Source organism: Ammospiza caudacuta, chromosome 4 (assembly GCF_027887145.1).
Source record: "Ammospiza caudacuta isolate bAmmCau1 chromosome 4, bAmmCau1.pri, whole genome shotgun sequence".
In the NCBI taxonomy this organism is placed as follows: domain Eukaryota; kingdom Metazoa; phylum Chordata; class Aves; order Passeriformes; family Passerellidae; genus Ammospiza; species Ammospiza caudacuta.
In genome coordinates, this window is record NC_080596.1 from 8,416,539 (window position 1) to 8,431,060 (window position 14,522).

The 14,522-nt window shown below is 41.2% G+C and overlaps 1 protein-coding gene across 2 annotated transcripts in view; it reads left to right on the forward strand.

Annotated features, from left to right (window-relative positions):
- Positions 1 to 1,323: 1,323 nt before the first annotated feature.
- The window catches only part of SH3D19 (SH3 domain containing 19), an 81,650-nt gene continuing 68,451 nt past the window's right edge, over positions 1,324 to 14,522 (forward strand). For both annotated transcript variants that reach the window (XM_058803481.1, XM_058803482.1), the window contains exon 1: positions 1,324 to 1,545. In XM_058803481.1, coding sequence (XP_058659464.1) covers positions 1,428 to 1,545 — 118 coding nt within the window. In that variant the 5' untranslated portion in view covers positions 1,324 to 1,427. The remainder of the gene's footprint in view (positions 1,546 to 14,522) is intronic.

Here is a 14,522-nt window from a genome sequence, read left to right on the forward strand (position 1 = left end):
CACTAAAACACTAAAAAATGCACAGACAATCATTTGTATTCATGCATTATATATTTTTCAGTTTTGTAATGACTTTTTTTTCAACCTGTACAATATGCTTTATTCACTGTGAGCATAGAAGGTGCTCAGTGTGTCAGCACAGATATTGCTCAACAGCAGGATTACTCACTGTTTAGTTGTACCTCCCTGCTCTAATTTGCGGTCATATACTTTATTGGTTTACTGTCCCTTATTCACTTGCTCTGAAGCTGAATTTATCTTCCTTATATCCTGTTTTAGTAGTATCTACAATGGAGTAATATGTAAAAATATTTATGATTAGGTTTTAAAGCTACCATATGAAGTGAAGAAGCAATATAATTTCTACTTAGATATAGGCAGCTGGGGGAGAAATTAGATGTAAAACCACACAGGTGCCTAACTTGAAACGTGGCCATATTTTTCGTATCACTTCAGCGCTGTTAAGTGTGTACCTCACTGGTTTCAAGTAGGTCCTAAGATAACTTCTGAAGTAGTTCAAACCACGGTAATGAATTCGGGCCAAGACACACATCCTCCTAGCCGCGAGCCTCTCAAAGAGCTGCCTGCCCCCAGCCCTCAGCCAGTAATCGGGCCCACAGTCTGCTGCACCCACAATTCCCACAGGTCCCGGGGCTCCCGACTTTCTGGCCACGCACAGCAACTGCCCTTGCCACCTCACAGGATCACAGAGTTGTCAGGAGCTCCTCTAGTTCAATCCCCCTGCCAAGGCAGGGTCACCTAGAGCAGATGACGCAGGAACGTGGCCAGGTGGGTTCTGAGCGTCTCCAGAGAGGGAGACTCCACGACCTCCCTGGGCAGCCTGTTCCAGTGCTCTGCCACCCTCAACGTAAAGAAGTTCTTCCTCGTGTGGAAATGGAACTTCTTGTGTTTTAGTGTGAGGCCACTGCTCCTTGTGCTGTCGCTCGGTACCACTGAAAAAGAGTCTGGCACCATCCTCCTCTTGGCATGTTCTTGCTCTCGTCACGAAGCGAGGCAGACCTCGCACCCTCTCGCCGCAAGCCCCTTCTCTCCTTTAGCAGGAGGCCGCCGTGGCTCGCACACCCCGCTCGCTGCCGGGCACGGCTCTCCGGCCATCCCCGCGCCGTACCCGGCGGAGCGCGGCTGCCCAGCGGCGGCAGCCAGGTACCTCCCCCCGCCGCCGCCTCCTCCGCCCCCTTTTGTGGCGGTGCCAGGCGGCCGCCGGGTTTCCTGCTGACGCCGGAGAGCCGCGGATGGGCAGGAAAGGCCGCCTCTCCTCCCGCCTCGCCCCGCCGGCAGCAGCGCGGAGCGGTCTCCGGGAGAAGCGCGGCGGAGAGGGCGCAGGTGCGGGGCGGGCCCGGCGGCCGCGAGGGCCGGGCGGCCGCGCCGAGGAGAGGGCGCCGGTCATGGCAGCCCCCGCTTCTTGAATGCTGCCAGCCGCCCCTCCGCCGCCGATGGCCGAAGCCTGGAGGCTGGAGGAGGACGAGGAGGAGCTGCGGGAGCTCGGCAGGAGGCACCGGAGGGTCGCGCTGAGCTCGGCAGCAGGTGAGCGGCGAGGGCGCGGCGGGCCGCGGCGGCGCTTCCTTTGGGCTGGCCCTGGCCCGCTCCCCGCGCCTGGATTCCTGTCGGGGGCAGGGCGGCATTGGCGGTGCCGCCCCGAGGTGTGCCGGCCCCGGCGGCCTCGCCCCAGGGCAGCTGGGTTCAGCTCAGGTGCATCCGAGCCGCAGGCGTGTGCCCGCGGGCCGCCCCCAGAGCCTGCTCCGAGCTCAGCACAGTCATACAGTGGCTTAAGTTAGAAGGGGACCTAAAGAGCACCTGGCTCCAGCTCCCGTGCTGTGGGCAAGGACGCCTTCACCTAGACCAGGTTGCTCATATTCCCATCCAACCTGTCCTTGAGCACGTCTAGCACTTCTCTGGGCAGCCTGTTCCACTGTTTCGCCACCCTGAAGCTAACATGGGCACGTGCTGACTAGCACAGACATGTCCAGGTGCACAGGGTGCTCCATCAGGAAATTAACTACCCATTGTTTTCAAAGTACCAAGGTACAGGAACATCTAGAGAGCAAAGTTGTTGTTCATGTTTAGCCATTTCCGTGTAGGTTTGGACAGCAGGCCCCTGCAAAAAGGCAAGAACCACTGCATGTGAGAAGGAATGGCGCTGAGTGAGCAGATTGTCATTGTAGAGAGACCTGGACAACAACAAGCTTTTGTTTGAAATTATTAACTCAAGTGGACCCTGGCAGCAGCTGATATTATTTTATTTGGACATCATTGTTAATTGAGGGTCAACATGCATGTCACTGTCCTGTAGTCACTGAGGTGTGAATACAGCATTTCTTCTGTCAGTGTAAAACCCTTCCAGGATAAATCATTTTCATAAGGTCTGTTTCCAGGTAAAATCTCACCCATGCTACGTAGGCAAATTCCAAGTATTCTGATTTTTAGTAATTATGGTACAACTGTAACTATATAGCACCCTTTGTAATTCATGTGAGTTTGCATCCATTTGAACAAGAAATCGAGTGTCCCTTTTGTAGTTGAGAAAAACACAGCAACATGAGGGATTCTAGAGGACAACTTTCAACAGGCAGGCCCTGTGGCCTTTAGTGGCTCAAATTATGTCAATGCCTGTCTGTGCAGGTGTAGGATTAGCAGGACCCTATTGAAACCACTGTGGTTTGGCATGTCTGCAGGGTTTTGCCTTGTCTGGGGTAGAGTGCAGAAAGTCAGTGTTAGTTCCTCTATGGTTTCCTCCACAGCAAAGTGTTCGTGCTGCTGGTTATGATGTCTGTTTTCTAAAGGTGTTTCTTCTAGAAGTTTTTATTAATGGAAAACATAGAATTGGTTCTACAGTTTCTATATCTATATAATCTTTGCCACCTTCTTGTGGAACAAAACTTGTTCCCAGAATTTGTCTTTGACACAACCAGTAATGTAAGGGTTTTTTTCAATTTTTACTAGTATTTTTTCCGGATAGCCACCCCTTGAAACGGGGCCAGCACTGTTTGTTTACCTTACTGGTGTAAAGTATGTGTGAATGGATAGCATTCTGCTTGAGCTGTCTCGCCTTCTTTCCATCTGTTTGCACATCTAGCTGGAAAGCACCGCTGAGGCTCCCAGCAGAGTATTCTTAAGGCATCATTGAAGAATAGCATCCAAAGTAGATGAGTTTGCTGCTCTTCCTTTACTTGACCTTCATTTACCTAATTTTATTTACAAACGTTTTGAAAATTAGTGGGGTTTTTTTGCATGTAATGTGCGGTTAAGCTGCCAAAATGGTAATACAAATAGGTGTTAAATAAGCCTGCGAGATATTTTGTTGTAGGGTTTAAAAAAAATGTAGTGGCATCTTAGCAGGCTGTCAATTTAAGTATTTCAGTCTGTTAAACTAGTTGTGAATGCAACAGCTTAAATCTCTGCTGTGTTCAGCCTGTGCATGGAAGTGCATAAGGGCAGTTCATCACCTTTGTCCTGCTGGTGCGAGGCATGTGTGCAAAGTGGGAGCTGAAAGGTGAAAGTTCACAAGTACTTCTGACTTCCTGAACGCTCAGACTTGGTTAGCAGTGGTTGATTGGAGAGGCAGAGCACAGGAGGCTCTGCAATGAAGAAATCATATTTTCCCTTGAAGACAGTCACAGTTGTGCTGCACCGTGTACTGTAGGATGAAGCCAGCTAGACTAATCTAACAGCTTGCTGCTGCTCTAGAGATGTGATCTCCTTTGGGGAGATCTGCACTTCTGCTCTGTTGTGTGTCAGCTCTGCTTCCCATCCAACCTGTTGGTGAGTGAAGTCACTGGAGTTGTGGTTTGGTGGTAGCCTGGGCTGATGGACTGGGAGGCCTTGTGCTTGCTAGAACCTGCACCAACCTGTTCTGGTGCATTGTCCATGCACAGGGATATTTTTCTAGTTCTCTTCAGTGGTTGCGAGTCTTCTGATTCAGCTCACTGTAATGGTTTAGGGTGAATGTTGAAGCTGGCACAAGAGAAAGAGTGGGAACATGCAGCCAGAGGGAGGTAAGAGCCTATGCCAGTCAGGAGTTAGTTTGGCTTAGATTGCTGTGAAACTGCAGCCTGACAGCTGTTAGAGACCTGCTCATGGTTTGGTTTATGGGGTTTTTTAATTTGATTCACTGGAGGGTTGATTTGTTTGTTTTTTTGCTGTGTTGGGTTGGGGGCTTTTTTGGTGGTTTAATGAGCTGAAGATGCTTGCTTAATCAGCAGAGTGCCAGAGCAGATCTTGGAGAATAGAAACTTGGAGGAATGAGATAGGCAGAACCATTTGTGTCCATGGGGTGGTTGTAGATAGCTCAGGTGATGTGTCTGATGTGTCTACCACACTGCATGCCAGAGCATTATTTTCTCTGAATTCAAGGAAGTTTTTATTTGGCATGTTATGGAAAACCTGAGAGAAGATCTATTAAACAGAGTGATTTGAAAACTCTTCTAAAGAAACTATTTTCCCTTTGAGAAAGTGCTGTTTGAATTTTATATATATATATATATATATATATATATATAAATGTTTTTTCAGTTATAGGGAGGAGAACTACAACATATTCTCTAAAAATTGAGAACAATGAAAGTAGCTGCATAGGTTCATTAAGACTGAATCATCTGGACACCTGCTCTGGAAAAGGAAACCACTTTTGTTGGAAAGTTTTAGGGTTTTTAACTGCAATATAAATAATGTGATTGATTTCTACCTCCCTTATTTCTGTCACATGCATTGTTGTTCTGGGAAGTTACAGAGACCACATGATATTTACTAGATTTTTTTTTTGTTTAGAATGTTTTGTTTAGAATGTTGTTTGTTTTCAATAAACAAACTAAATTTTTTAATAAATAAACTTTTTGTAAAATAAATAAACATTAAAAATTCCAAACAAAGCAGAACAACCTCAGTAAAATGCTATTTCTCCATAGACTTATAGGTTCTCTCCAGTCTAACTCTAAACCTTGATCTGGTGTGCTTTCCTATTTTCACTGCGTTTTTATTCTGTAACTACTGACTAATGTGGACTTGGAGGAAAGTTTATAGTGAAAGTAGCAAATTTTAGTTATGAATTACATTGGTTGATTATATGTCCTTACTGTCACATTAGAGCTGAGCATCACAATATTCCAATATTATCTAAAGCACACAAGAAATTCTTAACACATTCAGTATCCGCATTATTTCACTTTGAATTCTGGCCAGTGTTCCCTGAGAAAGAATAGCCCGTTGTGGATGTGGCAGAAATCTCCTTACTTAAAAATAAAATGAAATTACCAAATATGGAAGCCAACAATGAAATTTATTTGAGTTGATAATGAAGACCTGTGTGATTTTTACTTTAATGCGTGGTTAAAAGTACAGGTGGTCAAGGCTTTTGTTTAATTTACTATTACTCTGTTTTACTTATTGCAAATGCTTGTCTGTGGTTTGCTCTCATACAATGGCTGTAAATTTTGCACATAAGTTTAGCTGTGCTGATTGAAACATCTCTGAGTTGAGTTTTTTTGGGGTTTTTTCCCCTTCCCCTATTTCTGTTTCTCCATAGTAGTTCAAATGTTTCCTGGAACTTTTTCAACTCTACTGAGCAGTTTTAGATTATGGGTGAAATCATCTGGTTTTGGTTGGTTGATTGACTGAGTGCTTTGGGGTTTTTCATGCCAAAACAAGATTTAGTTCAGAGTTGGGTCAATTCATTACACTCCCACAATTCCCACATCAAACTGGCACTGACTTGTTTTTGAAGCTGAGAACAATGAGCTGTATCCAGTATAACAAATTAAGGTTGAATATTTCACTGCTCAACATGCTGAGAGGTTGTGGGGGTATGTTTCTGTAGTGTGTCTGACAAAGTTCAGTGAACACTACTTTGCAGGCATCATGGACTTTTTACAGGTAAATGAAGAATTTAATACAACAACGCTCAGCAGTTGTTCCCATGTTCATGCAAAACTACATATTTGGCCTTAAGAAGTAAAGAATAAGATGGTCTGAAATTGTTCGCCAAATTCTTGGGTCTGAGGCTGTTTTGGTGGTGATGTCCTTTAGGGTTCACTGGATCATAACAAGGACAGCTCAAGTCCTTCCCAAGGGGTGCCAATGACCCTGGAGCTCGGAGAAAGCATGATTAGGAAAAGGGTAATTTGAAGACTTAGTTGGTTAACCGACTCTTTTATTTGAGAAGTGGAAGGATTGGCATCTTGCAGAAGGGAAGTCAGCATTGTTCAGCTGAAAATGAATTTGTTGCATGCCTGCATGCCTGTGTCCTTCAGTGCTGATCTGGAAATTGTTCTGCTTGTCCATACCAAGTGTAACCATTTATCCTCTTTTATTAAGAAAAGAGAAAAGAGTCTCCATCAAGTAGATCATTTGTTTTAAATAAATTCATACATCTGCCTATGATCTGCTAGTCTGCCCTTGTATACACAGGAAGCCCTTAGACTAAGAGGAGCATTTAGAATAGGGGAGTGGGTGCCACTGTTTTAATTATTTCTTTGTTTAGTCAGCTCACAAATTCTGGAAGTGGTGGAGGGGATGGGCAGCTGAACACTGCTTCCCTCTTCTCCCTGGGATTCAGTCTGTTTTGTTTTGATAGTCCCGATGCAGATTTAGGAGCTTCAGGTTTAATAGCTGCTTCAGGCACCACCACAGTAAAACACTTAAGATCCAAAGAGCACAAAAAATGTAATTCTCCTGTAATAATCTGTGACTGATGTTGGTGTGTTGTATCTTGGAAGTATTAAGAAGATTATATGATTAAGCATTTTTCACAGCCCATTGAAATTTCTACTATATTTCATAGTTTCTGACTGTAGCTTGTTTGAAGTAAGTATAAATACTTACTCAAGCTTTTCTGGAAGTTAAATAATATAGCCAGCATATCTTGAGATTCAAGTTAGTGGCAAGAAAAAAACCCGCTTGCAGTTACTTGGCCCAGAGTATAAACTGAACCCCAAAGAATGTTGTGCCCTCTGAAGAAACAATGCTTCTAAAAATGAAGGGTGGTCTTACAAAAATAATTAAACTTCTGGTAGTCAGTGGGGGGTGACAAGTAAACTGTAGAAGGACAAATAATAATAAGTATCATTATTAAGTGATTAAATGGACCTACTTTGTTCAGGTTAGAGCCAAAGCAAGGCACAGAAGTTTATAATTGCTTCAGGAGAGATGAGTTTGTAGCCAGAGAATAACCCACAGAACTGTGATTGCACAAAGACCTTGCTGTTACCTGTGTTGTAAGCAATCATTTCCTGTCAGGGCGACAAATGATAAGTCTGGGATGTTGCATAAAGAATGGGGATAGACAGTAAAGCATAAAATGAGTCATAACCTCATTGCAAGAAGCTTTTACCAAAGTGGTTGATGTTTACAGATGAAAAAAAATGTAATATTTGTAAATAAATTTGTTAATATTTGCTTTTGAGACTATAGCCTTTGTTGTCCCAAAATGAGTTCCTTCACCCAGTGTGCAAGAGGCCAATCCACACACAGTTGAGGTGTGTGATTCATTTAGTTCAGCTCAAAAAGGGGTCCTACCTGGCAAATTCACAAAGCCAGTACACCAATTATCAAACCTTTTCATTATTTATGCATTTTGACAAGCAGAGGTATTAATGTGTATTGGCTATAATTTATACAGTTCCCTTATTAATTAGTATTTTATTCTTGTTAGGTAAATTACTTTCTTTATTCTTCTGCTACTCAGCCCACATGCTCACTCTTTTGAGTATGTGGGTTTCTTGAGTTGGTGGCTGTGAGTCAGTGGTTGTGGTCTTCCCCTGCCAGAGCTGCCTTTTACCTAGCACATAAGTTGGCTTTGTTTATTCCTCCTAATCTGGTTCCTGCTGGCCTTATCTTGGACATTCTCCCCAGCGTCCTTGCAGTCTATCAGTTCAGCATTCTGTTGTGATTCTGTTTCTCAAATTTTGTACTCTGAAGTTCTCTCTTGTTTTTTCTTTCTTTATAGCTGAAGTCACTGAGGCATGTCAAGCTGCAATTACTGAGATGTTAAATGTAATTTGTCTATTTGGAAGCCATGCATCACCTTGATTTAAAATCTGGAAACAACAGGGTAGTGGTGTTTATGCTCTTCATTAAAAGTTAGTGTAGTTCTGTTTATTTTGTTTCAATAAGCATCTCACACAATATGTGCCATATGAAATTTTATTTTGATAGCACTAAAATAATTTGCCATGAACTTCTTTTCTTGATGCTTATTATTTATAGTGAAATACAACGCTTTTGCATTCTTCAGTTTCTTTGCTTTGCTTACTTTGTGTTTGTGACCATGGAAGTGTTGTCTGGAAGGGAGCTCTGGGGTCACCTAGTCCAGCTTCCTTCTTGAAGAAGGCCTGTTGCCAAGGCTTTGTCTAGCAGTGTCTTAAAAAGTCTCCTGAAAGAGAGGGATTTACAGCTTCTGCAGGCAACCTGTTTCAGTGCTTTCCTTTCAACCTGTTTCAGTGCTTTCCTTCCAACCTGTTTCAGTGCTTCTTCCTAAAGGAAGAACTTTTGCTCACCTACAACCTGAGCCTCCCAAGCTACATTTGCGACCATTGCCCTATTCAATACTGTCCACTAACACCAGGAAGCGTTTGCATTTGTGATCTTTGTCGCTACCCTACAAGTAGTGGTGTGCTGTGGTTAAGTACTTTCTTTGCCTTCTCTTTTCTAGGATAGTGGAGTTTGGCCCCTTCAGCCTTCATATTGCACAGTCCTGCCTTGCTTATTCGGGTCCTCTAACTGTATAGAAAAAATGTAGTGGAAGTGTTGTTTTCATTGCTGACCAAGATTTTTTACTCTGCTCTTGAAAAACAGTATGCACAAAATGCACTGAAGCATTCCAGCAGCATATTTGGGAACACAGTATATCATCTGTTGATCTGTGGTTTATGCTTGGCAAGCATCCTTCCCTTTAGTGAAGGATGAAAATAAGTTTTGTGGGAAAGCATAGATTTAGTGGTTCATGCCACGGACCAAGAAAAATTCCTGGTTTTCCCCTCAATGTTGTATAAATTTTGACAGACACAGGATCTTATGTATATCAATATTTTTAAATTGACCACTTGATGTTGTGCTGTTACACTAATTGCTTCAGGTGTTTTACATCTGTAGAGATTTGTATGGATTTCATGTGTTATTCTAAAAACATCAATTTGACATTCTGACTTAAGAATTTAGAATCTTCTGACAACATTTAATGGAATGCTAAATAAGATGCTTCAAAGATAAACCTAATTGGCTTAGAAACTCTTGCATATGTTACAAAGCAAATATGTTCTTGCTTTTCTGCTTTCTGTGGCTGTATTTGGGTCCAGCATGAAAGGCTGGATGACAGCAAGGCTGAAAAGGTTCACACTGGAGTAGAAGCTGAATGCAACAAATTTTACTGTTTTTTTTTTTTCCAAGCTTTTAAAGAGGTCATAGCATTTATTTTGTGTATATGTGTTGCAACCTCAGTCAGCTTGTTCAGGCTTTTGAAGAAAATATGATTGGATCAGAACATGCTAAAGATTTCAAATGATTGCCATCATTACTCCTGTGGTTAATAGTGGGCACACTGTCAGACTTTCAGAGCTGTGCTAGTAGCTCGTGTGTTAGAGCACACAAACTGAAAAAACAAATGTCTTCAGGAAAGTATGCAAGAAACACGTCCCAGGATTCAGGTTTTACTTCCAAGAGAAATTCCTTCCCCTTTGCAGTCAATTTCTTAGCAACTTCTGGGAGGCCTCATATGAAAGGCCTTGCTAAATTGCTGCCAATGGATTTATCTTTCACTAATTCCTTTTTTGAATCCACTTAGACTTTGTCTTCAAATCTTGCATGGTAGTAAGGAGCACAGTCATTCATTATATGAAATCAGTTACAGCCTTTTGCATACATGTTGGTATTTCTGCTGGATAATCACTGGTTCTTGAATTATAATGATAAATTTCTTATCTGTATTCTGCTTTTTAATGTGGTCTTGAGGTGGTGATTTACTTCCTTAAAAGCTTAGGTAAATTTTCAAGCACCATGTTTACTACAAAAGAGTTCTGGTCCATTCTCCTTCTAGACAGAATATTGTATGTATAAAAGAAGTTGTTTGATGTTTTCCTTCAGTTATAGCATTTAGATTCTGTTTATAAGAGATAAACTAAAATTATAATTAATCTGTTTTCTCAAGGTGATAATTTTGTATTCATCATGAATTCCTTCCATTAAAAACTGAGTTCTCAATATCACAGATCTATATATGAAAATTGATTCAGATTGTGCACATCTGTGCTAAATCATTTTAAAGAATTTTTGAGTGTGCAGCGTGTTGTGATCTTATTTGTTATTAAAATACTGTTCGTTCATCCTGTTGGAGAGATGGGACATAAATTTCTGGAAACAAGCTCAGCATTTCAATAACTTTCTCATATTAAATGACTCCATGGCTGTGCTGTATCCATTTTTTAGCTGCACTTTAAGTTTAGGGTACAACTCTAATAGAAATGTGGGACTTAGGATCAAAGTAGAAGCTTCTTAAGAACTCTCTCTCCTTCTGCCTGGTACTTGAAAAACTGCATTGTCAGGTGCCACAGTTCAACTGATGCCAAATGCTGAACGCTTTGTCATTTGTCTTAAGCTTGCCATTCTTTGCAGCATCCAGTGAACTCCAAACTGGCATGATGAAATATGCCTGACAATGGAGTTCCTGAGGCTGGGTACCTGCCATGTCCTGCCTGGACAGTTTACCACATCCATTGTTTAAGCAGGTCAAGTCCATGCTTGGATGAGCATCACTGGAGCATGGAACAAGTATCACGGAATGACAAGATGGGATAATGCTGCACACCTCATGTATTCAGCTCTCATCAGCCTAGCTTCAGGAAAAAAATTAGTTTTTCTGTTCTAGTGTGCAAAGCTTGCTGCAGATGACCAATATCATCTCTGGGAAATACATGGTAGCAGCTGCCGTGACATTAGGGACATTTCATTTCTGTAATTGCTGTCCTCTAGCTTGATGTTTGTGGATCCATTATCAAGAACTATTTGAAGTGTGTCATTATGGTATTTTGGCACATAGCAATGTAGAGGTACTTATTAGTATATTTACAGAGGCTGAATGCCTCTGATAGGATCTGTAGGCCTTTTTGGTGAGTGCACAGAACTGGGGAGAGGTCTAGTAATACATGGGAGGGTAGTTATTTCCTCCAAAGTACCAAACAATTGGAACTGTCTCTGCCAGCATTACCGAGTGTTGAGAAAAGCTGTGTTTATCTGTGGTAAGCACAGCTTCTTTGCTTTGAGGGCTTTCAAATGCTTAATAACTTTGCCATCCTTTTTCTTGGTCAAAGCAGTTTTTGAAGCCTCTCGTTGACTGTAGGTGAAACTGCTGTGTGTTACCATGAGTAGCACCTGAATGGATGAAATTTGCATTTAGAGGACTGAGCACAAAATGCAGTTAGCCTCATGTTGAGGGTAGAAACGGGCAAAGAATTACTTTTCTAACAGCTGCACAAGGTGACATCATGGTGCCAGGAATCCAGCTGTACATAGTGACTGCTGGTCAGGATGTTCTTCCAGGACCAAAGGGCACATGTATGCAGATTTCCATGCACACGTTAGGCCAGTAATGAAGGACTCTGAGGTACCTTAAAGGGGATTTGGGGATTTGGTAGATGTTTAACACCTTGGAGTAGATGTGGATAAATTCAGTGTACACCTCAGTAAAATGTCTTCAGAATGCCAGGTGATTCACTTCTTTAAAAACTGGAGGCCGATCGCTACATTATTAAATAATATGCCTTAAAACATTACTTGCTTTAATAACAGCAAAGTGCTGGGCTTCCTGTTCTGTGGAATAGTGGCAGAGAGTTGCACAACTTTTAGGCATGTGCTCAAAGCTAATGGAGGAGGGTTATCTCAGGGTACAACAATTTATTCATATATGCCACCATCATTAAATAAATCCATTTTTTGCACTTTCACATTAATCCCTTTTATGATGTGTCTAGGTCTTGTAGTCTTTGTTTGATGATAAAGAGTCGTTTTTGGGAATAATCCATTTTATGGTACTTCAGAAGTATCCTATGCACGTGAGAAGCAATTGTTACATTCATTTTCCTAGATTTTTTTTTTTTTTCTGTGTTGGGCAGCATTACCAATGTCACTGGAGAGAAAATATGTTGTTAATAGGCTTATGTCGAATGCACTTCCCTAGAAAATTAGTACTTGTAAAAAAATCAGTGATATTTAAGACTGTTCTCGTTAGGTGGACTGGGTAAACAGCCTGGGGATTCTTTAGTCATAAATAGTGACAAAGGACCATAAAATACTCCAAGAATAAACTACTGAGTATTTCAGTGGTATCTTAAGATAAATAAATACTTTCCTTTGCCTGGTACTTTTCTTCTATTTTTAGAGATACTGCTTTTTTTTTTTTTTTGTGGTTGAGTATATTACAATCCTTTCTTTTCATACAATATTTTCTTTCTCTCTGTGTCATTTCATCTCCATAGTCTCAAGATTCCTCCCACAGTGCAGACCTCTGCACTTACTTGCACTCACTGTCATGTCTGATATCTAAATTGAAAGCAATGTCACCTTTATTCTGTCAGTGGCTTCACAGGATGAAATAGTCAAGAAAGAAATTTTCTTGTTTGTTTTAAAGCCAAATTAATTTCCTCATATACAGAAGGGGAAATATCTTGTGAATTGCTATTCAGCATTTTATTGTGAATCCATGTCTTGCCCACATTGAATATGACTTGGCTGCCAAGTGCTTAATCCATAAGAGTACACTGGGGACTTTAGTTGTTGAGGTTTGCCCCCTCAGCAGTATGTTGTGACAGGTGAATGTACCTACACAGAGGTGTTCAAAACTGGGGGCACTTTTGGTGCTGGATGTTCTGGTTCTCAAGTAAGGCAGACGCCTGAGGAGGAGAACAATGGAATAAATTTGGATCGTGCATATTATGTATGAATGCTTATAAGATAGTCTGTTAAATACAATGTCAGAAGGACAAGTTTATTCACACATCTAACTATTCTTTTTTTTGTATGTTTATCAGCACCCTCTGACAGGCAGACATAGGTAGGACCGAGTGAGCTCTGTGGTCTAGCTGAGGAATATGCAGGAAGAAAAAGGCAGTACAGTGCTCTTATAAAAAGATAAAAGATAATTTGCTTTTAATGGCAATGCTAGCAACATCAGAGAATTATTTTTCAGAAATGTGGATTTAACATTTTAGAAATGCCTAGAGAGAAACGTATTTTGTGGTTATAAGTCTTCTGTTGAGTCAATTAATACTTTCCTTAGGAAAGTATAAAAAAATAAGTAGTAGGGCTCATCTAGAGTAGCTCCCACTGTGATACTGGTGGTATCCTGATACCTGTGTCTAGTTATACTTGAAGTTCATAATCTAAGAATTACATTGCACTGATCAGCTGGGATGTTTTTTATAAGATGTGAGGATTTGTACTTCCAGGAGTTGCTAATTTTTTGAAAAAAGAGCTTTAGAAGCAGCTGTGTCCAAATTTTCCTTTTTAAACAGCTGTGGTAGAAGGCAAAAGTGTGGTAACATCTGTATGTAGTGGGTGTATTTGATTGCTTATATACTTTGTTTATCGTTTATGGCTTAAGAACAAGCCCAGTTCCCAGTGCTGAGTTTAGTCTAGATTCTTACAGCACAAACATTTTAGAGAAATGGTGATAGCTTATACAGTCTGTTTCCTTTCTCTTTTGTTTTCTTCATCTGCCCCCTCTTTTGCTGGCACATATGCTCACACTGATGCACCCACCCTTTTGCTGTTGCAGTGCGGGAGAAATGTAGGAGCAAGAATGAGGCGGTGGAACTTCAGGGTCACAAAAACTGATCAACAGCAAATGTAGCATTGGCAAATGTGGCCTCTGCTGTCCAGTAAAATCCTTTTTCACTTATATGTTGTGCACTTAAAAGTGCACTAAAGGCTTTAAACATGATTATAGTTTATTTTTAACCTTTTTAGCAAGGTAAAGATACTATAACTTAAAGTCTTGGGAAAATTACACACTTTATGGTGGTCAGTAGGTTTCAAAATTAAATACTTGACTGCTGAGGTTCATTGTATTCTCAGCTGTGTGTTGGGGTCCACCCCCAGCCATTTATCAGTTGTGTTTAAGAGTGGGGGGAAAAAAGCATTACTCCAAGTATAAAAAACTGCAGGAATGCTTTGTGCTTACAGACTCAGTTAGTGTTTAGCACTAAAACTGACAGACTACTATAATTTAATTGTGGGGGATGTTATAATATTGTTTTCTTCCTGGCAGTGTACTGCTCTGGAAGTCAACAGCATACTGTAGAATTTAAAGTAAGTATAAAAACTGTCTACCTTTACACTTAAAAACTCTGAGCATGTCCTGATTTTGTAGCCTTTTGCAGTAAAGGGAAAGCTATACATAAAGTAAATTTTTAAAGTTCCTTCCAAGCCTCTCATTAATCTCTGCTTGAGCCTTCTGTCTTTTAAACAACTGATAGGGGACTCTGCTGCTAAAATATTAAAATATTAAACAAATGTTCAGTTTT